This window comes from Helianthus annuus, chromosome 15, assembly GCF_002127325.2.
Source record: "Helianthus annuus cultivar XRQ/B chromosome 15, HanXRQr2.0-SUNRISE, whole genome shotgun sequence".
In the NCBI taxonomy this organism is placed as follows: Eukaryota; Viridiplantae; Streptophyta; class Magnoliopsida; order Asterales; family Asteraceae; genus Helianthus; species Helianthus annuus.
The window spans coordinates 9,763,903-9,787,723 of NC_035447.2; the positions used below are offsets into that span (position 1 = coordinate 9,763,903).

At 36.3% G+C, this 23,821-nt stretch overlaps 2 protein-coding genes and 1 long non-coding RNA gene across 4 annotated transcripts; 2 read left to right on the forward strand and 1 right to left on the reverse strand.

The window, feature by feature from the left end:
* Positions 1-3,412: 3,412 nt before the first annotated feature.
* On the reverse strand, positions 3,413-7,249 carry LOC110910519 (kxDL motif-containing protein 1). Its single transcript, XM_022155159.2, has 4 exons — positions 7,136-7,249; positions 5,823-6,022; positions 3,860-4,012; positions 3,413-3,658 (listed from the first exon to the last, which is right to left on the reverse strand). Exons 2-4 carry the CDS (start codon positions 5,927-5,929, stop codon positions 3,556-3,558), a joined length of 363 nt encoding a protein of 120 aa, XP_022010851.1. The 5' UTR covers positions 5,930-6,022; positions 7,136-7,249; the 3' UTR covers positions 3,413-3,555.
* Positions 7,250-8,343: 1,094 nt separating this feature from the next.
* Positions 8,344-11,793, forward strand: LOC110910516 (acetylornithine aminotransferase, chloroplastic/mitochondrial). Of its 2 annotated transcripts, XM_022155157.2 has the most exons (5): positions 8,344-8,514; positions 8,633-9,068; positions 9,651-10,085; positions 10,790-11,376; positions 11,543-11,793. In XM_022155157.2, the coding sequence occupies exons 2-4, from the start codon at positions 8,646-8,648 to the stop codon at positions 11,327-11,329; spliced, it is 1,398 nt and encodes a 465-aa protein (XP_022010849.1). In that variant the 5' UTR covers positions 8,344-8,514; positions 8,633-8,645; the 3' UTR covers positions 11,330-11,376; positions 11,543-11,793. The 2 variants fall into 2 exon arrangements, with proteins under 2 accessions (XP_022010849.1, XP_022010848.1); XM_022155156.2 differs by having other exon boundaries at positions 10,790-11,747.
* A 216-nt stretch (positions 11,794-12,009) lies between these two features.
* Positions 12,010-14,510, forward strand: LOC110910518. Its single transcript, XR_002576226.2, has 3 exons — positions 12,010-14,007; positions 14,102-14,304; positions 14,436-14,510. It is a non-coding gene; the product is annotated as an uncharacterized LOC110910518 (long non-coding RNA).
* Positions 14,511-23,821: the final 9,311 nt, after the last annotated feature.

Here is a 23,821-nt window from a genome sequence, read left to right on the forward strand (position 1 = left end):
CAGATCGGCGATTGAAATTGGTGGTGGCTGGTGGTTTACGCGGCGGTGGTGGTGGCGAGTTTGATGACTCAGACGGTGTAGGTTCGGGTGGAAAAGGGTTGTGTAGGGGGAGCGGTGGCAGCGGCGGTGGTCAGGTGGCGCGGTGGCAGCGGCGGTGGTCAGGTGGCGCGGTGGCAGCGGCCTGTGTATGTTTGATTTTGTTTGTAGGTTTGTTTGGATTTGATTTGATTTGATTTGACTCTTTCGTTAATTTGGATTTGATTTTGTTTTTGTTTGTGGAGGTGGAGGTGATGGTCACCGACGGGGGACTGATGTGGTGTGGTCGGTGGCTAAAGTGTGGTGGTGGCTGAGGTGTGGCTGAAGTGGTGTTAGTCGGAGGTGTATTGTTGCAGGTTGTGTTTTGCGGTGGTGGTGGTGGTGGTGGTGGTGGTGGGGTGGTGGTGGTGGTGGTAGTAGAGAGAGAGAGAGCAGAGAGAAAGATGAGAGTGTGTGTGTTCTGTATGTATGTGTGGGTGTATATATATATTGGTAGGTAGAATGACATTAATGCCCTCATGTGCTTCACATGTGACCTGACTTAACTGGGAAAACAAACAAGGTTTAGGGTAAAGGACATAATCTGATTGGTTTTTCAAACATTAAGGATGTTTTCTGAGCTTATTAAAGATAAAGGACATACTTTGATATATTAGACATACATAAAGGACGAACTTTGAAATTTACTCTATTTATAACTAGTGTCAAGCCCCTCGTTGCGGGCTGCGACGTAAAACCGTGCAACCATAAACAGACACAAACACATACATGTTCACTTATTTAACGAATAATAAAATCCATTCCTTTAAGTGTTGGTATTCTTGTCCGTTCAGTTTGTTTACAGACCTAGTAACATGTTTATCTTGTATAAATCAAAATCACTAACTTGAGAGTCGGGGGTATTCTTGGAGCTTTGCTTCAGGGTCACCTTCCAACAAGTTCTTTGCATGTTACAGATTGTATCTAAGGTTGGAATAGCATAAGAATGCTAGATGCGAACTAACCCGAGTACCCAACAACAATACTCGATAAAGATTTGAATGTAGCATCAAACCAAGTAATCTACATCATTCAATTACCATCTCCTACGTGGTTTTTAACAGTGTAAAGATAAAGAAGAAAGATAATTCATGTGATAAAGATATGAAGGTAAAACATGATGGGTTAAAGATAATTTATTAACAGTAAATACAGAACTTTTAAACAATGAATTTATATATATATATTTTTTTTCATATTTAGGGTATTTTTATCATTTTTATATGTATTTTTATGATTGCATACATGTTAAAAGTAGTTTACATATGTGAAATAACCAAATTATATATGTATGTAACCAATTACATATATGTAAAAAAACTAGTTTACATGTGTAATCATAAAATTACATATAAAAATAATAAAACTACTTTTAACATGTATGCAATCATAAAAATACGCATAATAAATAATAAAAGTACCTTAAATATAAAAATATATAAATAAAAGATTGTTTATTAGGAGCTCTGAAAGTTCTGCAATTATGTAACTATTTAGAGTTCTGAAATAAACTCAACCCAAAACGTAATAAGGTGTAAAGCTAAATATGTAAGATGTAAATATATATAAAAAAATGAAACTCAAGATCCGTCTCATTTTAAAATCTAGACCATCATTGTATGTATATACTTTTTTGGATTATATATGTTTATGTCACAAGTGTCCAATTTTTTTAGTAAAACAACTTAAAACTGCTTTTACGTCTTGGAGTATGCAAATACACTTAATAATTTAGAAAGTGTGGATCAACTTCAACATATCACACACTAACATCTCACTTAAGTTATCATGATGTCTATCGTTTTCATCTTCTATTGCTTTTATTAGCTGAAACTGGTATATAAATAAAACCTTTTACAGGGACCTATCACCTAATTTCAACACATTGGTGAACTTAACCAATAAGTTAAATAGCTAATTATCCATGTAAGCATGGTTGTAAAACAAGGTTTCCAAGGCCGAGTACTCCCCGAGTAGTCGCTACAAGGTAGGCTACCGAGACGACTTTCTTCGACTCCGCTTAATTACTCGGAGTCGGTCAAATGCGGTCAACCTCGGCCAGAATTGGATCTAGTAGGTCAACTCGGGCCTAGTTTGCCTTAAATAATAATAAAACATAATTTCTATGCCTATCATATTAAAGAATGAATATCATTTTCACGTATTTTGTTATAAATATTAGTAAATTTGTGTTATTTGACATATATTTAATCTCCAAAAAATAATTTCTTTATAATTTAACATGTCCGAGTACTCCTTGAGTACTCTCCGCCTAGACCGAGTACTCTCAACTCCCCGGTCTACCGACTAGGGAGCGCATAGCGACTTTTGCAACCATGCATGTAAGAGAAAAAATAAGAGTTAATTGCTTTTTTCGCCCATTTGGTTTGTCCAATTATGTCAATCCAGACTAAATTTCAAATTTGTACCATTTTTCTCCCTGACATTCTTAAAACATGCCAGTTCCGTCCAAAAAAACTAACATCTATTATGTCAGTTCCGTCCAAAAAAACTGACATCTATTATGCCAGTTTCGTCCCTATGGTTTGTCCAGTTATGCCAACAGGTTTTAACAGACATTAGTTTTTTCGACGAAACCGACATGTTTCAAGAATGTCAGGGACGAAAATGGTACAAATTCGAAATTTGGTCTGGACTCACATAATTGGACAAACCAAAGGGACGAAGAAGGCAGTTAACTCAAAACATAAAAGACAAAAGAATTGGTTATGACCCATTTTGATTCATTACCCAACGCGCTTGATCCACCAAGTCTAATGAGACGACTATGAGAGCTTGGTTTTAAAATATGCTATGTGTTCCGATGCGTTCTGATCCCAAAAGCCGATGCGTGATGCGCGCACATCACATATGCGAGGCGTCTGTTATTTAAAAAAATATTTATAGATAATAATTAAACTTGTTAACTTTAAACACTAAAAATTTAGGGATTAAAATATATAAATACAACAAAATAGCTCTAGTACCATGAAAGATGTTCAATGTAACCAAAATAAGCCTTGAACTCTTAAGTGTACAAATAGTCTATGCAAAAGGTACAAGTAACCTATGCTAGAACTCATTTAACAACTTCATCAGCTCATTGTACAAGCTTGGTAAGCACATTCTACAAGCTCATTGTATAATTTTACTCTATAGTGGCCGATTTCAGAAAAATGCACGCATCAGGGCGCATCAAGCGAGCGCATCAGGACCGCATAATGCGATTTATGGCACATCATCCTCGCATCGCATTACCTGATGCGATCTCATCAGCGTGTCGTGCGCATCACGCACTATGCGCGCATTTTAAAACCAAGCATGAGAGTATACTTAATAAGTACAACCATCAATAATAACACCTCACTTCTACAATAAGTAGGTTACATGGTTTCTGACAATAGCGGCACGTTACGTCAACAGAAAGTTAACAATGTCACAGAAAGAAGTTGAAAAGGAAAAAAAACATTAAATACAGTTTTACCGAGGTACTTCTAGATCTGGTCGTGCATCGAGTGCTTCTAACGTTGAATCGTCTGGGAATGCATCGGGATATGTGGCTTTGATCTTTGCTTTTAGACTCCTGAAACAAAATCATATTCATTTCATCAACATAATACCAATTATTTATATTAAAAAAAACTGCACATTTGTCCCGAACCAAAATGCAAAGCCAAAATTGTTGCCTCGAATCTCGAAAGCTTCATAAAGTTTCGGTTTTTTGGTTTCAAAATCAGTTTCCATCGAACTCATGTAAGTTGACAAGAAACAAATGTAAACCAACCTCAGTTTTTGAAATATATAATCAAGGTCTGACTTCATTGACTTTAAGAGGCGCGTATTTGCAGAGAGATCACCGGACACCTCAGCAAAACATTGCTCTGAATAGTCATTAAAATGAGAAAGGACGGCATTACTGTCTTGCAGGCGCCCTAATCTGCGATTACGTCACAAACAGATCGATATAAATTGACAGAAGATTGTTACCTCACTAGGCGTTCATTTGCAACAAAGAATAACGGTTACATGGTACGAGTTCTCCTCGACTACAGAGTCTTTTGATTTTGCGAACACGTGAAAATATGAAAAGATGTCTAAATATGATTAGTGGTATATAACTAATGCACTTAAGTCTATACATACAAAAAGAAAAACCATAGAACCGAACATAAGAACAAACTTAAACCAGCCCTAGCTTCTATTTAGAATCTATGCAGTTAATATCGGTGATATATCGGTCCCCTAGTAAAATATCGGCAATATTGACCGATATAACCGATATATCACCGATAAAACCGATATATCACTGAATTATTAGTCTTAAATTGCTATATATATAGCATTATATTAAAATTACCGATATCTCACCGAGATAACCTATATCTCAAATATCGGTCCTTGACCGATATCCGATATTTTACCGCATTAACTGTATAGTCTAGAATTTATGAAATGCAGCGGGCACTTGGTTTTAAATTGCGTGATGCGCTCCGATGCGTTTAGTCCAAAAATCTGATGCGTGATGCGTGGATGCGTGATGCGTGGATGCGCGATGCGAGCGCATCACGTATGTGATGCGTTCTTTATAAAAAATAGTTAAAAATTATTTATACATAAAAACTTATAAAAACATACTTAAAGTAAAACAGCTGACGTAATTAGAAGATAAGAGTTGTGTTTTTTGGTTCAAGTCAAGCACTAAGATGTTAGTTATGGAAAAAAGCGAACACAGTTCATAATTAATCTCTCATTGAATATAGCGCCCAAAGCAGGAAAATAAATGAATATACAGCCATCAATGAGAGATTAATTATACATACAAAAACAATCTCCTTTACTTATCATAATTTTGTTGAGTGGAAGAGTGTGAGATTCATTTATACACACAAATACGTTAATAAAGGATATTCAAATAGTTTTGAGCAATATGAGAGACTTCCTACTCATTTGGCCCCATCATTGTAATGAAACATTTATATCTACGAAACTTTCTCATTTAATAGAAATCTAAATCTACCTTACACAAATCACCATCCAATAGAATGTTAAAAGCTATGTATAGGGATGTTCTTTCTTTTTAACCGAAACCCGAAAATAGTATTCGGGTCGGTCATTGGGTTAAAAATGTTAATCGGGTTGACCCGAATTACATAAAAATGTCAATTACATTTAATGTTTATACATAATAACAGAAAAGTCTAAAGTTCCTCACATATGTTTTGTTTTTTCACTTTTTGTTGTGAACATGATGTTTTGTTTCGGTGCTTCCTTGGTTATTGGAGAGACTAAAAAGATTCGGTTCGGTTGATATGATTTGACGTTTTCTTTTTAGTGTATACGATTGGTTGATACGGTTTGGTTTTGTGCTTATTGTATTTGACGTTGTTTTTTAGGTAATACCGTAATATACATGTTTAATGCATGGGTTTGAAGTTTGAACGAAATATCACGTTGGGGGTGTTTTTATTTGGCATTTTGTGTTTTTACTTAATAATAATCATGTTAAGTTAATTTGTAAAGTATGCCTTGCAACTTGTATTTAAAAATCTGTATACCGATTAACCCGAAACTGACTAATCCGAATTTTATTTGGGTCGGGTTACGGATAGGATTCCCATAACAAAAAACCTGAAACCCGAAGAACACCTAGCTATGTGGCCAAAAGCGCCAAAGGCGTGTGCCTAGGTGTGTAAATTTAAAAAAAAAAAAAAAAAGTGCATAAGATTGTAAAGGCGGAGAGATCATACATAGTGTGCTGTAACTGCTTCATGGAATCCAAAGCATCTGAATCAATTAGGGTTTTGAATTCCTGTGAAACCTCTTGGGATGCTGCTGCAATCGCTTCTTTCTCCATGTGAACGGGTTTCCTGCTTCTATTTATTTGCTGCTTGGCAAAAATCCTCTGATCATACAATCAGCACCGAAGAGTTTCAACCCAGTATCAAATCTGCATCAAAACAAAATCAAACTATCATCAAATTATACAAAAAAAAAAAAGCAATCTATAATTATCAACCAGTTTGACCCATTTCCATTTTAGCAAAAAATAAGTTTATGTTATCCATTTGAATAATCACCAATAACACTTTTCATTTTTAGGGGAATTGGCCTGTAATAATCCCAACTAGACGTCATTGGCCATTAGTCTCACCTTTGAATATTCCTCATGCCAGTCCCACTTTTCACTTATTTTTCCTCCACCGGTGCTCAGTTAAAAAAACTTAACGGAGTTAAGTTTTTTTTTTCTGAATTACAAGCTGACGTTTAAGGGCTTTTGATCAGAACGAGGATACGAGTCGAATGATGTAAACTTACCTTGAAATTGTGCTCCAAACGATGAAAACGGTGTTTCAATTCAGGTGTTTAAACTTCTAATTAACAAAAATCAACTCGTTTGGAGCACCGTTTCGAGATAAATTTTACATCAATAGACTTGTATCCTCGTTCTGATCAAAAGCCCTAATACGTCAGTTTGTAATTCGGAAAAAAACTTAACTCCGTTAAGTTTTTTTAACTGCGGATCGGTGGAAGAAAAATAGGTGAAAGGTGGGACTGGCATGGGGAATATTCAAAGGTGCGTCTGACAATGGTCAATGACGTCTAGTTGGGATTATTACAGGCCAATTCCCCTTCATTTTATCATGTCTAAAAAGGTTAGGGCTTGATTCATTTCTAGTGGAAAATAATCATCAAGAGATAAAGTTCACAAAATCTGTTATAAATATTGTTTTTCAATGACAAAATTCATCAAGAAACACAGTTTAATAGAAGAGAATTTAACTGAAAATAACCAAACAAACATATATATTTCAATTTGAAAGTATTTAACAGCTATTTATCATCAAAATTAAACATTTTGGCATTCAGGGCATATGAAGCATAATTTGGGGGAAACAGATCACCAAATTAGGGCAAAAATTGAACAAGAATCAAAGTAGTATGAATTATATTTTGAAATAAGCAAATCGAAACAAACTTTAGAAGTAGCATAGCTGGGAAGCAGATTACGAACAAGAAAATAATAAAAACAACACGAATTGAACCAAAATTGAGACAATACCTGTTGAATCATAGCAGAAATGGTGGGTAAGAGAGATTAGGGCTAAGGAACTTTTTTATGTTTTATTTTATAAATTCATTCTATCTTATTGTGTATTTCAGGGGCACGGTTTAGTTTGATTCGGTTATTACTTAAGTTATTGATTAATTTATTTTATTGATAATTCCGTTTTCGGTTAGTTTGTTCGGTTTATTTGATCAGTTTATCAGTTTTTGCTTTGGTTCGATTAATTTTGTTTAATACATGAAGCAGAGGTATAGAACATAAAATACATTAAATGGATTTTGTAAAAGCTAAAATACGAAAATATGAATGATTCATTTTGGTTCGGTTAACCGAGGGTACAAAGAAAATCGATAACCAATCTTTGGTTGATTCGGTAATCGGTTAACTTTGGTTCGGTTTTAGTTAATGATTCGGTTATTGCTCACCCTTGGTGTATTTTGTCTAGATCAAGTGATAAAATATGGTATATATTGGTTAAGTGAAAGGAATATTGGATTTGAATAACCCCAACTTTTACTAATTGGCCAATAGCACTCCCAGCTTTCGATTTCTACCACAAGACTCTCAACTTTCAACTTATTTTCCTCTAGCACTCTCAAACTAACTGAACCCTAACTAAGTTAGTTTTTTGTTGATGTGGCATCTGAAATGACATTTTTTTGCTGACGTGGCAGCTAACATAAGCTATCTGGGTTAAGGTTCAGTTGATTTAGGAGTGTCAAAAGAAAATAAGTTGGAAATTGGGAGTGTTGTGGTACAAATCGAAAGTTGGAAGTGCTATTGGTCAATTAGTGAAAGTTTGGGTTATTTAAATCCAATATCCCTAAGTTAAGTGGTAAAATAGTGTGAGGTTCCTGTAAACATAATGCTTGTACGGTTGTTCGATTCTATCTTTTTTTCTCCTTCGAAACCATATCACATCCGGAATCTAATGAAATAGGATGAACTGAAACGATATTTTGTAAGAAGTGTGAAAAGACTTAGAAATTAATATGCAGATCTCATGTTTTGAACTTAGGCATGAATAGAGGAATAATATCGACTTAATGCAGCCTAACAAATCGAACAACAATATCGACTTAAATGCAGCCCAACATTTGATGGTCTTGAAGCCTAAATGTGATGTAAAGCCCAATACAACATAACCCAAGGCCCAAACGAGCTAGCCCAACTTTGCAAAACACTCACGAACTTTGATTCATCTGACATTCACTGCAGACAGACTCTACGAGCATCTGAACAACAGCGGCGCCTCCACCCTCACCCTGCCTCCTCCTCCCTCAGCGACCACCTCCGCTCCGGCCATCCTCCTCCAGTCGCTCCTGCCGTCCTCCAGCCGACAACCGTCCTCCTCCGGTAAAGTCTTTTTTGAGGTAAAGTCTCTACGAACAACAAAACCACAACCCCCCCAAAATCAACAGCCTTTTTTGAGGTAAAGTCTCTATTTCTTTCAATATCCCTAAAATTCTATTTTTATTTCATGTTTTGCAGCTGTAAACCCACAATGTCATCAGTTTTCAATTTATGCAACCCTGTATTCTTCGCAAATCGTTATAACAATCTTAATGTAAAGCCTCACAATGCTAGATACAAGATTCATGTAACGAATCCTCGTAGAACCGAGTTACGGGCACAGTTAACGACCGAGTTAGGGGAACAACCGGCGGTTGAAACGCCGGTTAGTCAGGCGGATGTGATTAACGATGATAAAGAAGTTATAGTTGGGACATATGGTAGAACTCCACTTGTGCTTTCAAGTGGAAAGGGGTGTAAGTTGTATGATATTGATGGTAAAGAGTATATTGATCTCACGTCGGGTATTGCTGTTAATGCTTTGGGCCATGGGGATCCCGATTGGGTTCGGGCGGTTACCGATCAGGCGAACGTGCTTGCGCATGTTAGCAACATATATTACACTGTTCCGCAGGTTTGATACCCTTTATTTGAGTTTAATAGCATTTTTAGATTGGTCTGTTTTCGGTTCCTGATCTTGATAGAAAGTCATGAATTTCTCTCTTTTTTATTTTTCTAAATTCCATTTGTGTACCGTGTATTGCATTCTTGGTTTTAAAAAAGCGCGAAGCGCACAAAAGCGACGAGGTCTAAAACCGAGGCGCAAAGCGCGGAGTGCAAAAGCGGTGGGCTTTTCGTACGTGAGGCGCAAGGCGATTATATAATTTTTTTTATATATTATATAGGTTTATAGGATCATTTACCTGATATATAGACACAAATAAGCTGTATATATGTTTTAGTATTGAAATTACATACATGTACAGCCTGAAAAGCATGATGTACAACAATCTGCTGCACAAAAATGGGTCATGTACATGAGGCGCGCCTCAGAGTGGATTTTTCAGCAAAAAAAGCGCGCCTCAGCTGCGCTTTCTGTACCTCCTGCGCCTCAGGCTACATAAGGCGCTGAGGCTTGCGCCTCAGTGCACCTCGCACCTAGGCGCGCTTTTCTCAAACATTATTATGCAAACGAAATATTTGTTAATTGTTGCAGGTGAATCTTGCTCGACGTCTTGTTGCTAGTTCATTTGCAGATCGTGTTTTTTTCTCCAACTCAGGAACAGAAGCAAACGAAGCTGCTATAAAGTTCTCACGAAAATTCCAACGGTTTTCACACCCGAATAAGGCGGACCCACCTACCGAGTTTATCTCGTTCACCAACAGTTTCCACGGAAGGACAATCGGTTCACTTGCGTTGACCAGCAAGGAACATTACCGAACACCTTTTGAGCCTGTGATGCCGGGTGTTACTTTCTTAAAATACGGTGACATTGATGCTGTTCAAGAGTTATTATCTAGTGGCAAAATTGCTGCAGTGTTTGTCGAACCTATTCAGGGTGAAGGTGGAATATACGGTGCTACAAAAGAGTTCTTGAAATCGTTACGCAGTGCTTGTGATAAAGCTGGATCTCTGCTGGTTTTTGATGAGGTAAGTTGTATTGCATATGTTCATATTAGTGATATGCAAGTTTTTAATGTTTCTTACCGTAGCTTGGTGTCGGCCCGTTTAAAGCCCAACGCCTAGTTAGGCCCAAAAACTAGTGAGTTTTTAGTTTAAGTTCTATGTCATAGTTTCAAACCTGATTTTGAATTTATGTTAATTCTTAAATCTTTCAGGGGTGCAAACGAGCCGAGCTGAGGTCGAGCTCGGGCTCGGCTTGTTGACAGTTTCTCGAGCTCGACTCGAGCTTGGCTCGTTTATTATCTATTAATTAATATATTAAATAAAATTATATAAATAATAGATTCGTTTAGGCTCGCGAGCTCGATAAGTGAAGCTTGGGCTCGGGCTTGTTTACAAAAAAATACTTATTTTTGGGTTCGGGCTCGGCTCGTAAACAAGATTAAAAAAGCTCGGCTCGTTTACTAGACAACCTTTAATACGGGGTAAATGTTATTAAATATTAACCAAAACTAATATTACACTAAGGCTCGATAAAGCTAGACGAGCCTGACGAGCTTCACATGTCAGGCTCGGGCTCGATAAATAAACGAGCTTTATTTTAGGCTCAAGTTCGGCTCGGCTCGTTTCGAAATTTTTTGAGCCCCTCGGCTCATTTGCACCCCTAATCTTTTTAGTGCATATGTTGTTCATATTAGTGATATGCAAGTTTTTAATGTTTCTAACCGTAGGTTCAATGTGGGTTGGGTCGAACTGGTTATCTTTGGGCCCATGAAGCTTATGATGTAACCCCCGATATAATGACTCTTGCCAAGCCTCTAGCTGGTGGTTTACCAATAGGAGCTACACTAGTGACCGAAAGAGTCAACGCAGCCATCAACAACGGGGATCACGGAAGCACGTTTGCAGGCGGACCTCTTGTATGCGCTGCTGCAATCGCGGTCTTTGATAAAGTATCAGACCCTAGCTTTTTAGCCGAAGTCACCAAAAAAGGCGACTACTTGAAACACTTGTTGAAGAAAAAACTACAAGGAAACAAACACGTGAAAGAAATACGAGGTTTTGGTCTTATTGTTGGAATCGAGCTGGATGTTGCTGCAACCCCGCTTGTTGATGCTTGTCGAGAATCCGGGCTTTTGATTTTGACAGCTGGAAAAGGAGACGTTGTGAGACTGGTCCCGCCATTGATAATCTCGGAGCAGGAACTTGATTCTGCTGTTGAGATCATATATAAATGCTTGCATGTTCTTGATGAAAAGAGTTCTAACTAGAGGTGCAATGGGTTATGAAAGGGTAGTTTTGTCATTTCAAAAGTTGGGTATGTAGATTATTCCCTCTTTTAGATATCTATATGTTTTATGAGCTTTAAACTTTGTGAATCATGTATTGTGATGATCATTTGGTGTAATATTTTATGTTAGTTTTCTTTAAGAAAAATGTAGTATAATTTGATTCTTTACGTTCCACGTTCGGTTGGTTTGCAGGATTTTGAGCTCACTCGTTGATGCTCGACCGCCATTGTTCTTCTCTCATTTAGTTTCGCATGATTTCGAGTTCGTTCTTCGCCCCTGCTACCCACACAATGTTTAATTATAAAGCTTATAGATTGTTTCATGGTTTGCAAGTGTTTGATGTAATTTGTAAACACAATGCTTTTGGTATGTTTAGGTGCAATATGTTTATTTTCTTTCTTTAGATGTTATATTTTGAGCAATTTTAAATTATGTTTGTAATATATGGGTTAGAAAATAGATTACTAATAGTAGCATTTAATTTATAAGCAGCATGGTTGGTAATTTTACATTTTTACAGTCTTCATAAAAATCATAGAAAAACAACTAATTACATTTTAAAAGTATACTTTTTTATGTTAGAATTATATGGGAGTCTATTTTATTAATATTAATTAATTAATTAAATTAATTCAATTCAATTCATTCAATTCAATTCAACTATGATAATAGAGAAACTCAATGAACAGTGGCAGGTAGATGATTCACCTACCTGCCTTTCTGCTTCACCCTTTCATTGCCCTGCCACGTTTTGAATGGTTTGACACCTGTTTTGTGGGTGCTATTTGCCAGGCTTATCTCATCATCTCGTCTTTTTCTCTGAGGGTTTAGATTTTTGAACAGTAAACCCACTGCATTCTGTGGGTTTCTTTATCTCTGTCATGCTTTCTTCTCAGGTGATTGAAGTTGAGAATCTTTTAATACTTGTGTTCTCATGCCTTCAGGGCTCTTGTGATGTTTATGTAGGGTTTTTGTTTCCATATTTGTTTTGGGGTTTTTTCGTAAGTTGGATTTCTGATTCCCGATTTGGGCCGCCGACTTGCCCTATTCGGTTTTCTGATTTGGGTTTTGTCGCCGTTTATGTGGTTAGTCTCATATGGGGTTGCCGATTTGTGATTTTTTGCCGGAATCGTAATGGGTTTAAACCCTAATACCAATGCAAAGTGTATATTTCTTTTCCTTGCTGATGAGGCTATGATGATTTTGTAGATCTGAGTAAAAACTGAATGAAGATAGTTGCATGGCGTGCCAAGGTTGTAGGATGGCAGTTCATGCAACCTCTCTTGCAGCCATGGTGTTGTCATCTTCATGCACAATCTGAGCCTCGCAATGCGAATTTTTTGCAAGTTAGACACCATGAATGACCTTCGCCGACGGTCTGTTGGTGATTGAGGTTTCAAAAAGGGATCGTGTATAATCGTTGTCATATCTGTACAAGAAAATGGACTTTGGTTGGTCTGATTGTGTTGCAAGGGTTCAGCGTTTTTGAGATTAGGTGAAACTGATTGAATATTGGTTTAGATTTAAATCGTTCAAACTACCTAGAGATCTGGAGTAAACCAAATCAACCAATTTAGTATTTGGTTGACTTGGTTGTTAAATATCAACATGTTTTGTATCAAAATGTGCAGCACTCATGGTACTTGAATGGAATATTGAAGTAGTCATTTAACAATGGCTTATATTTATCCATATTTTTTTTCCATAAGAACTCATTTTCGACGGTTGTGATTGTATTGGGTCTCAAGAGTATCCTAAATTAGATGGTTCAGTTGTTCTGCGGCTTGCTAATCTAGAACCTTTTCTTGTAATAAGATGGTTTATTAAGTAAATCTTCATTTTGTTCGACTGAGAATTCATGTCATGCGGATGGGATGAACAGTGGTATGGTCATTTTAGGGATTTACCACCAGATACTCGGGATTCTCCAACAGCTTCCATCGCGCTTTGAATAGATTATCAACACACAATTTAGGGCTCTAGAGAGAGGAGTAAGAGAGACAGATTAGAGAGGGGAGTGGAGCGACAGTGATGGAGGAACTGGCCGTCGTTTTACGCTGGCCACCCAACCCTCAAGTTAAGCCGGTGGTGATGGTTTGGTGGTATGCCGCACCGTAGTTGACGGCGACCATGACGGCTATGGGTCTAGGGTTCCGGCGAGGGTACCAGTGTCTCTTCGGCCGATCTAGATATAGAATAGGCAACTCATCATGTACAGTTGAGAAGTTGAATTAGCAGTCACATTTCAATACCAGTTTCTACCAACTTGTCTACTTATCACCATTACGTGGGGCAACGGCGACTCCGGTTATTTGTGGCTGCGTGTGAGATGCGTTGGGGCTACAAATGGTAGTGAAATAACACTGGATAGTAGGGGTCACGACTACCATAATAGAACAACAAATGGACAACAACGACTTGCAATCAGGTGCAGTCTTGGGATCGATTACGGGTCGAACTGTGAGTAACAGCACAACAACAAGCCGAGATCTTTGGCAGTTGTGTGGGAGTGTTTTGGGCTGCTAACGGTGTCTAAAAAACCATTATAAGTGATGGTAACGGCTGCCAGAAAAGATCATAATCAAGAGCCCATGCTCAAGTGATTTGGGGACGGTTTCAGTGCCGAATCATAGGTGTACAAACTGTGAATTCGTAAGGTAATTTTATTAAATGGGATTATTTAATGAAAAGAGATTTTTTAAATTAAGTTACGTAATTGATATATACTGATTGAAAAAGTTTTATTCATAGGATACACATATGGTAGTAATAATATAGTATTCATCATACAAAAATGGATAAGAGAAGACCTGGGTCTACACTCATTTGGACCCAATTATTATTGGATACTGGTATTTGATGGGTCAATTATGCTCTTTGCGCTCTATATTATCTCTGCAATACATCTACCAAAGATGACTTTTGAGACCAAAAGTGGTAGATATCATTATGAGGTATGCAGCTCCATGTGCAGTTAGTGTTAGCTTTTGCAAACTTGCGTAAGCTCTTTTAGATAAGCATGTCCTAGGAAACAATTGACTATTATGTTCACTTCAAATAACTGATCATTTCATTATAATTCCAGGTGCAGTCAGGGTTTGTTTGATCGTCTTTCGAGAGGTAATGCAAGGTCGGGTAGTGTCTTTGGAGTCAAAAGGGGACGGGGGGGGGGGGGTTATTTGTGAAGGCAGGGTGGTTTGGGGTGAATTGGATAGAAGAAATGATGGGTTTGGTCATGGTTTAGGGAATAGGAAGTCTTTTGATAGGACACAGAAAAGGAAAAAGCCGTGTAATGACGGGTTTGTGTTGAAAAGATGTGGGAAAAGTGGGAGTAGAGGATGTTTTATGGTGTCCGATGATTATTATGATGATGATGAGCAGAAGAGAACAATGAGGAAGTTAGTGAATTGATCAGTGATGAAAAGACGACGACGATGGATAAAGAAGAGAATATTGACCTGGATGATGGTAATGATGGTGGTATATCAGAAAATAGAAGAGATGCAACATGTGTGGAATTTATAAACCATATACACAACAGGGAATTCAAGGAAAAGGAACAACTAGTAGCATGTGAAGTCATATTCTTCCATTATATAAAGACATGCACATCCCATCGGAACTTCAAAAATTTGGAGCGAGACACGGGATGGGGTGAACAGCCAAAAAGATCGAGCAAGGTTTACATTGGTATCAAAAGACTATTTTTTTCTTTTGCACTAATCAGTAATCTCCATTTATCTTCAAATGTCATTATGTAAGGAAATGGTAAAATATAGTTTTGATTTTATATTGATATATTATGTTTTTGAATTGGTTTGGTTAAATACTCAGGGGCTGTTTGGCAAGTGCTGAACCAGTAAGAGGTCTGAATGGGTAAGAGGCTCTGAACCAGTAAGTGCTGAACCATTAAGAGCTGTTTGGTTGTATCTCTGAATGACTGTGTAGAATGACTATTTTACCCCTCTGAACTATTATGTGCTGAATGAAATGTATCTGTTTGGCAAGAGCTCTGAATAGTGTACAGATTGATGAAAAATTGTAAAAGAAAAATACAAAACGCCATAGAAAATCCAAATTACACATCAATCCTTTAAATTCCATGGAAACATACGAAAATCCAAATACAAAATAACACAACATACGAAATCTAAATACAAATAACACAACTCTGCATACAATTTTAATTTGATTCATTTGAAAGCAACTGATTAGCAATCTGGTTACGTAAAGAAGTCATGTAGTCAATACCTTGTGAACCCCACTCTATCATACCAATTAGCCAATATTTCTAATGTAACAACTAATAATAATCAACATACAACATAGCGAAAACATCTATGAATTTTCAACATACAACATAGCGAAAACATCTATGAATTTTCAATATACAACATAGCGAAAACATCTATGAATTTTCAACATACAACATAGCGAAAACATCTATGAATTTTCAACATACAACATAACCATTCTACATATAACATCAATCAACATAATGAGTAAAATATTGGAAAAAAAAATCTGAAAAAACTAATAGAAAAAAAATCAGAAAAAATAACAAATACATAAAAAAACGAAATCATAACCACAAAGAAATAATGAGTAAAGTAACTGAAAAATCAGTTTAATACAAAAAAAAAGATGTAAAAAAAACGATGTACAAACCTGGGTGGGTGGAAGCGCTGTTGGGTGGAAGAGAGGGAGGAGGAGGCGGCCTTGTTCAGTGGTGAGGAGAGGGAGGATGAGGGTGGCGGTAGGTGGTGAGGAGGAGGGGTTGGGGGCGGAGGTGTTGGTGATGAGAGGTGAAAGGGAAAGGGTGGAAGAGAGGTAGGAGGAGGGCGGCGACCGGCGGTCGGTGGTGAGGAGAGGGAGGAGCAGGGCGGCGACCGGCAGAAGGTGGTGAGGAGAGGGGTGGGGGCGGAGGTGATGGTGATGAGAGGTGAAAGGGGGAAAGTGGTGAACCCTAGGTTCATACAGAGAAGGGAAAGGGTAGGAAGGGTCTTTTTTTTCATTCAGCATCTTCTTATTTCTGTATGGTACAGCACTGAATGGTACCATTAAGAGGCTGCTATTTTGCCAACCAAACAACTAACCTCTGTCCGAATAAGAGGGGAACCTCTTAATGATTCATTAAGAGGTTAGCCAAACAGCCCCTTAATGTTGTTTCACCGTCTACCTGATCGCATCGCGCTAAGTCGAAAGCGTAACACCGGGAATCCCTAGCGTTGCGCTGGTAACATAGTATTTCATGTAAGACCTCATGTGCGAAGACATCTTTTGATACCAACATATGTGATGCGGCCACTCTTTAGGCACCTTTTGAATGTTGTGCACCACCTTTTAATATTGAATTTGACCAACGTAAAAACCCATTCTTTGACGATATAAAAAACTAGTATATATTAAATAACATCACAAACTACATTCTACTTTTTACCTTTTATTTTTTGACCACAAGTGTTTTTAGTTTTTATTTTTACTTTTATATCCCTCACATTCTTTAAATATTTTTAAGTTATATTATTAGATTATATTACATAATTAATAATATAGCAAACATATTATAATAATAAGTTATTAAAACAATATCAACTATAACCTTTGTAGTGTTTTTTTAAGTTTTGATTTATCCCTCACACTATTAAATAATATACTTCTTTAACCTAATAGTTTTATTTTCCTTTCATAATTTTCGTTCGTTAGTTTTTTAGAATGACAAAATAAGTGATTATTTTGAAAACAACGTAACATCACGTCACCCCACCATTTTTTTCGTTCGTTCAGGCCGGTACACCGTGTCATAGGTACCACGCCACCATTTTTCTTCTATTTATTATATTTTATTTTGTTTTTTTTTGTTGTTTTACATATTTATATTATGCAGCTTCATAGTGGTCCTTAATGTTTGGTTCGTACCAAGATTCCCTGATCAATTTGTTTGCTTTTTGTTTTAGTTACCAAAAGTTTTTATTTTACTCAATTTAGCCACATGAAATCTACACATTTTTTATTTTATTTTTATAAACCAGATAGGTGATATAAATAATTATAAATTTTATACTCAAATACTTTTTCCCATGTTTTATTAGATATGTTAAATAATTTGTATTTTATTTATTCTATACTTCTTTTAGTTTTAGAATAGTTATAGTTTTATCTTGTTCTTTTATTTAATTTATAAATCAGTTGTAATAAACTTGGATAGGCCACGACTTTACTCGAGTTTAATTCATGACATAACTCTTTCGTGATTGGAGAATATACTATAGCATGTGTTTCTATCTACATCTCAATGGTTTTACTCGAGTTTAATTTATGACATAACTTTTTTGTGATTTACCAATATATCGTTGCAGATGTTTTTTGTCAATATGTTAATGGTTTTACTCGAGTTTAATTTACAACGTAACATATCGGTGCAACGCGCAAGAAATTTTACTAGTATATATTAAATAACATTCACAGAGTACAAGATACTTTTCTACCTTTATCTTTTGACCACAATTGTTTTTTATTGTTGGTTTTTACTTTTATACCCCTCACATGGTTTAAATATTTTTAAGTTATATTCATATGTTACATTTATATAATTAATAATATAGTAATTCATATTATAATAATAAGTTATTAAAATAATATCAACTATCACCTCTATAGTGTTTTTTTTTTAAGTTTTGATTTAGCCCTTACATTATAAATACTACACGTCTTTAATCCAATGGGTTTATTTTCCTTTTATAACTTCCGTCCGTTAGTTTTCTTAGAAGGATGACATAAGTGATTTTTTCGAAAACGGAGTAACACCACGTCATCACCACCATTTTTTCGTCCGTTCAGGTCGCTACACCATGTCATAGGTACCACGCCACCATTTTTCTTCTATTTGTTATATGTTATTACGTTTTTTTATTGTTTTACATATTTATATTGTGCAATTCCCTGCCGCAACGCACGGTGGAGAAATCCTAGTTTTATTTTATTTTGTATTGGACATGAACAATTAAAAAATATGGATTTCCAACACTTGGTACGTGTTGGGTGAAAAATGCCCTTGGGTAGTTGGTTCATATGGTTTTCGACATAACTATATGGTTTTCCTTATAACAATCGAACAATTATCACTTGAGTATGGATTTCCACGTAACTAATTCGATTGTTGGACTTTCAACATTCTATTATTATATCTTGAGTATGGTTCGTTGGTTCTGACATAACTAATTCGATTGTTGAATTATCAACCGTACCAACTGATATGGTTTCCTTATAACAACACATACAAATTGTTGGAAATCTAACCATATTTGTTATGTTGATAACAACCGTACCAACTACCAAGTGATAACCAACCAATATGGTTTTCCTTAACTACCTTGATTAGTTGGTTCATAACAAACTCTTTTAGTTGTAATGAATGAGTAAGCTTCAAGTTTTAGTTTCATATAAAAGACCATGTATAGTGTGGTAAAGGAGGATCCTTGGGCATTATCCGCCATGTGACGGTCCAGTCAGCAATGGGTCATTATGGGGCGTTTTTTTTCTAAAATGAGTGTAGTTGTATAATGCCCCAACAATGATTACCTAATTATTAGCTTTTTAGAAAAATAAAACATATAATATTATCATAAATGAGTTGGAAATTTCTTATTGATCCAAAGAAACAAGTGAAGGCGTTTAAAAAAGGACGCCCCATCATTTAAGAAAAAAACGCTCCTGGGGGCGGTTCCGATGCGTGTTTGGGCGTTTTTTTTTGGGAAAAACGCCAAAAAACCCCACTACGAATGATGTAAAGAACCTCTTTTTCATCCATATTGAATGCAAAACAGTTTTGACGGTTACTTTTAAATTTCAGTAAATGCTTTGGAGTCTCAATAACGTTAAAAGCAAATTCTTTGATCACTTAATTTAAAGGCAAATAGCATCATAATAATAAGTAGCTTTTAGCATCATCACACAAGTACACAACCTTTTTATTAGCTTACTAGCCTAAGACCCCGCGAGCTTCGCGGATGGCTAAACACCAACTAAACACATAAAATAATTTAAACGTAGAAGCGTTAAAGTGTGATTTGTTAAGCCTAATATTTTGAGACAGTTGAGCACGTCCCAATAATACATCTACATAATGTTCGTTACAAATTAAGTTTTTGTCAACTAAACCTTCATGATGTCTTCTTTAACTCCACTATCGCATTCATCCTCTGACATTATCAATTCCAATCAGGACGACTTAGAATTTAAAGCTCTATAGCTAGATTATTAAAAAGAGTTAATTACTGTTTTCGTCCCTGTGGTTTGTCAAAAATCACTATTTCAGTCCATTAGTTTAAAAATTGCGATTTCAGTCCTTGTGGTTTCACTTTCGTAACCATTTCAGTCCACCTCGTAACCATTTCAGTCCCTGTACTTACATAATAACTGGATTGAAATGGTTACGAAAGTGAAACCACAGGGACTGAAATGGTCACGAAAGTGAAACCACATGGACTGAAATCACAATTTTTAAACTAATGGACTGAAATAGTGATTTTTAACAAACCGCAGGACGAAAACAGTAATTAACTCAAAAGAGTTAATTACTATTTTATATACATGAAATTAATTTAAAAAAATAGATTCTTACTTAAGTGTAAGAACAACTCAAACGGGTTCTTAGAGATATCAACTGGTTGGCTACCCTCCAACACTTGATTTGCTATAAATCTCTTTTGCTGTTATAGAAAAAAAAAGGTTATAACCCGGAAATTTTCCGGGTAGGAAAATTTAATTTATAACAAATAAAAGTATAAAAATAACACTTTAACATCTAAAGTATCCTCTTTTCCTTTTCTCCATCATAAATTTTTAATTGGTTTCTTAAACTTTTTCTTGTTGTAAAGAGCCATAAAAACATACAAAAGCAATAATGTAAAGTAAACGTCCATATTTAGAGCATTTACATTGGAACCTCTATTCTATATTATATAGAGAAAATAATAGAGGAAACAACAAAAATACCATCACATTGGAATTTCTATAATAGAAAAAAATTAAAGTAAAGTATACCTCTATATTTATAGGGTCACATACATTCAACCCTCAATATTATTATTCTGAGTGTGTAATATCTAATATGATTTTGAAAAGCTTCATTTATACCACAGCTTCACCAATTTTGAAAAGACTCATTTTTAAAAAAAGATTCATTTCATCACAACCTGTTTTAATCGAGTTAATCACAGGTTATCCTCTAAATATCTTTTGACATCTATACATAAAATAAATACAAACAAACTAATCATAAGTCCGTCTTTAAACAATTTTTCAAAGTTTACCTTGAGCAATTAGAGATAAATATAAAGCAAATCACCCGTTAGGTAAAAACGGTTGAAATTGCGTTTTTTTTCAGTAAACCAAACTTAATTAATCACCAAAAGAGGCATACAAACAACAATTAAGCTTCCGAAAAAACACACTAAGATACATCCAAAATACTCTTACCCCATTACACATCCAATCACTTTAAAAAAATTATCTATACACATACACTAACCAAAGTCTAAACCAGAGAAAGTAGACCAGATTGAGAGATTGACTCCTATCTGTCACACCCCGATTTCCTCGTGTCTCACCAGTGGGCCCGGTGGGGGATTACCGTGACGTAGTTGGCAACAATATAGTCAAACCACACAATATATGAATGCACAGCGGAAGCAAAAGATAAATATATTATATTCCGAATAAAAGTAATATCCAAGTATTACAACGGAAAGTAAGGGATCCACAGGCAGATCTATAAACATTGTTCTACAGACTTTAGACGCCTAGAACTTGCAAGATTCCTTATTAATGTCCTGAGCAGCTTCCAGCCTATTACGTACTTATACCTGTCACTTAGACTTTTGAAAATACGTCAGTTTTTACTGGTAAATACACTCAACTGACTCATTTGAAAAGAGTGTAAGAAAATTGATTTAGATGCACCAGGCACAAATTATTTTGACACTGTGATTAAAATGCACAGAGGCAAAATTAATCTTTTATAACTTGAGACAATCATATTTATGATCCTGTATACAGATTTACATGTTCGTTGTACGTTCAGGGCCCGATGTAGAAACCGAGTCATGATTAATAGACACATCACAAGTATAGGCCCACTGAGCGTGAGATACCGTTTCCCTTATGCAACTGTCAGGTGTATGCCTACACCCCGTGCATAAGACGTGACCATTTTATAATACAATGATGTCAAGGATATCCGGGACATGGTCATTAACCCCTAAAGGCTTTTATTTCAAACAATACAGATCAAACCGGGTTACCTCAATAATTTAATCACAATCCGATTAAATATTCAATACCCGACCAAGCGGTATTATTATACCGTATCCCAAGCCCGTATAGGGAAACTAAGTCAAAAGTATTTACCTGAGCTAGCTCCTGTCTTAAAATAGCAAGAATAATAACTCAGCCGTATTCACTTAAGTAAGCGTAGGTACAATTTACCGGAAGGCTCTAGTCTGGAACGATGGTATAAATAACCAATTAGAATGCTAACGGGTCTTTAATTAAGCCTAAGCTTAGACCGGTTAGTCTTAAAGAATTGTTACGGTTTAATCGCGTGAAAGGCGAAAACCGTGAATGGAGTGTGATTTTGACCCAACAAGTTTGAAGACTTGTTTCATATGGGTATAACAATCATACTCTGGATTTTGGGGTTAAAACAATATAGTTTGACCCATTTCGGCTAAATTATGTAAACCAGTTACATAAGCCGAACCGTGCGCGCAATAGGCGCAACGGATAACCGTGAGAGTCTTACGCTTATTTCATAAGTCAATATGCCTTAAAGAGGTTGTGGTATCAGTAGGATACCTTCCGTGATGCCCGTAACGAGTTTAAGTTAATATTATGCCCCGTAGGGGTGTTTCGGTCATTTTAAAGACTTTTAAAAGGGCTTTTCGAGTTCTACAGGAAATCTGAGTTTCCCGAACAGTTTATAAAGTCTAAAATACTTTAATTATTATTTAAAATAAGTGGCAACTGGAATCGGGTCAAAAGACCTTGTAGAACTCATGTTTTGGCCGAAAAGGGCATATTCGGTATTTACCGAACCGTAGCCATAACCGCAGGTTATGAGCAAGGTAAAAATTATTAAAAATCTTTAAAATTCCCAAAATATTAATTTATAACAGTGGGTAGAAGTTTTGGTGACGAAATCTTGGTTTAGATGGGCGTTATGCTAATTGCGCCGTTTATTACAAAAGTTTATTTTAATTGCGCTAATTAGCATAACTCTCATTCTAGACCTCGGATTGACGTGAAACTTTAAGGACATGCTTATAATTTATTAAGCAAGGTTCTGGTCCGTTCACGTATCCGAAATACTCGTTTTAATTTCAAAAGGCCGTTACGGTCAACTTTTAGGCGAATGACGGGAATGCGCAAAAGACTCGGATAACTCATGAACCGATCACAGAGGTTCATTCCAATATGTGACCTGGTCCTAAGAGAGTCCTAAGGCATATCTATACCTCACTAAAACGGGTCAGAACTGAAGTCAAAACAAAAGTCAAACTTTTGCGACATTCGGCTCCGAACCGGTTCAATATAGCAAATGGTTGATTCAAACGAGCGCAAACAAGTTTATATACTTATTATCATGTTTTATGATTATCAAAACAGGTTTCATATCATTTATATCATAGATTATGCAAGAATCGTTAAAATGGAATTCTGTTGACTTTTTATGCATTCGTTTGACTCGATTTTTGACATAGTTAGAGTGGGGATCGTGGGGAACCCTTTCAGAGGTTTATTACCCACATAATTACCAACACATAACCATTTTTGATTCGACATAAGACTGAGCTATTAAGGATTTATCTTGAAGTCAAACCCTAGTTACGACGGTTTGATTTTTAGCTATATTACTAAGTAAAACTAAACCACAAAGGATTTAAACGACTTACAGAAGCTTGAACACGAAATAGGATGCTAGAGTACAGCTTGGAAGCTCCAGAGATGATCAAGAGAAAGTGTTTGAGGTGTGGTGAAACTTATGCACATAACATGCCTATTTATAGCAAAGTTTTCATCACAACTTTTGACACACAGGTCCCCCAACTATCCACAACCTTCCAACATGAGTTCCTAATGCTTAGGGGTTGTTTAGGGACCAATTGGCAGGGTTTAAATGCATCTCAAGGCGTTTAGAAGGCTGAACAGCCAATTTGAGCATGTTTCTGCATCTGGGCGCCTGACGCGGCCCGCATGGAAGATCCATGCACTTTGTACGCGGGTCGCCTGAGTTCAACATCAGACGCGTACAATTTAGGAGGCTCGCGGCCCGCCTCAACTTAACCCAAAACGCAACGCGGCCCGCGAGAGGGTTATTTTTCAAAGATTTTAAATCTTTTGTAATGATGACTAAATCTTTGTAATAAATAATAGAATCTTTAGTAATCATTAACTTGACCTTTCGGATTT

Coding starts and splice junctions, on each gene's coding strand:
- LOC110910516 (XM_022155157.2), top strand. CDS start 8,646: ATGTCATCAGTTTTCAATTTATGCAACCCTGTATTCTTCGCAAATCGT. Junction 9,069..9,650: donor TATATTACACTGTTCCGCAG/GTTTGATACCCT, acceptor TAATTGTTGCAG/GTGAATCTTGCTCGACGTCT. Junction 10,086..10,789: donor CTCTGCTGGTTTTTGATGAG/GTAAGTTGTATT, acceptor TTCTAACCGTAG/GTTCAATGTGGGTTGGGTCG.
- LOC110910519 (XM_022155159.2), bottom strand. CDS start 5,929: ATGGAGAAAGAAGCGATTGCAGCAGCATCCCAAGAGGTTTCACAGGAA. Junction 4,013..5,822: donor AAGCAGTTACAGCACACTAT/GTATGATCTCTC, acceptor ACGTAATCGCAG/ATTAGGGCGCCTGCAAGACA. Junction 3,659..3,859: donor TATATATTTCAAAAACTGAG/GTTGGTTTACAT, acceptor ATTTTGTTTCAG/GAGTCTAAAAGCAAAGATCA.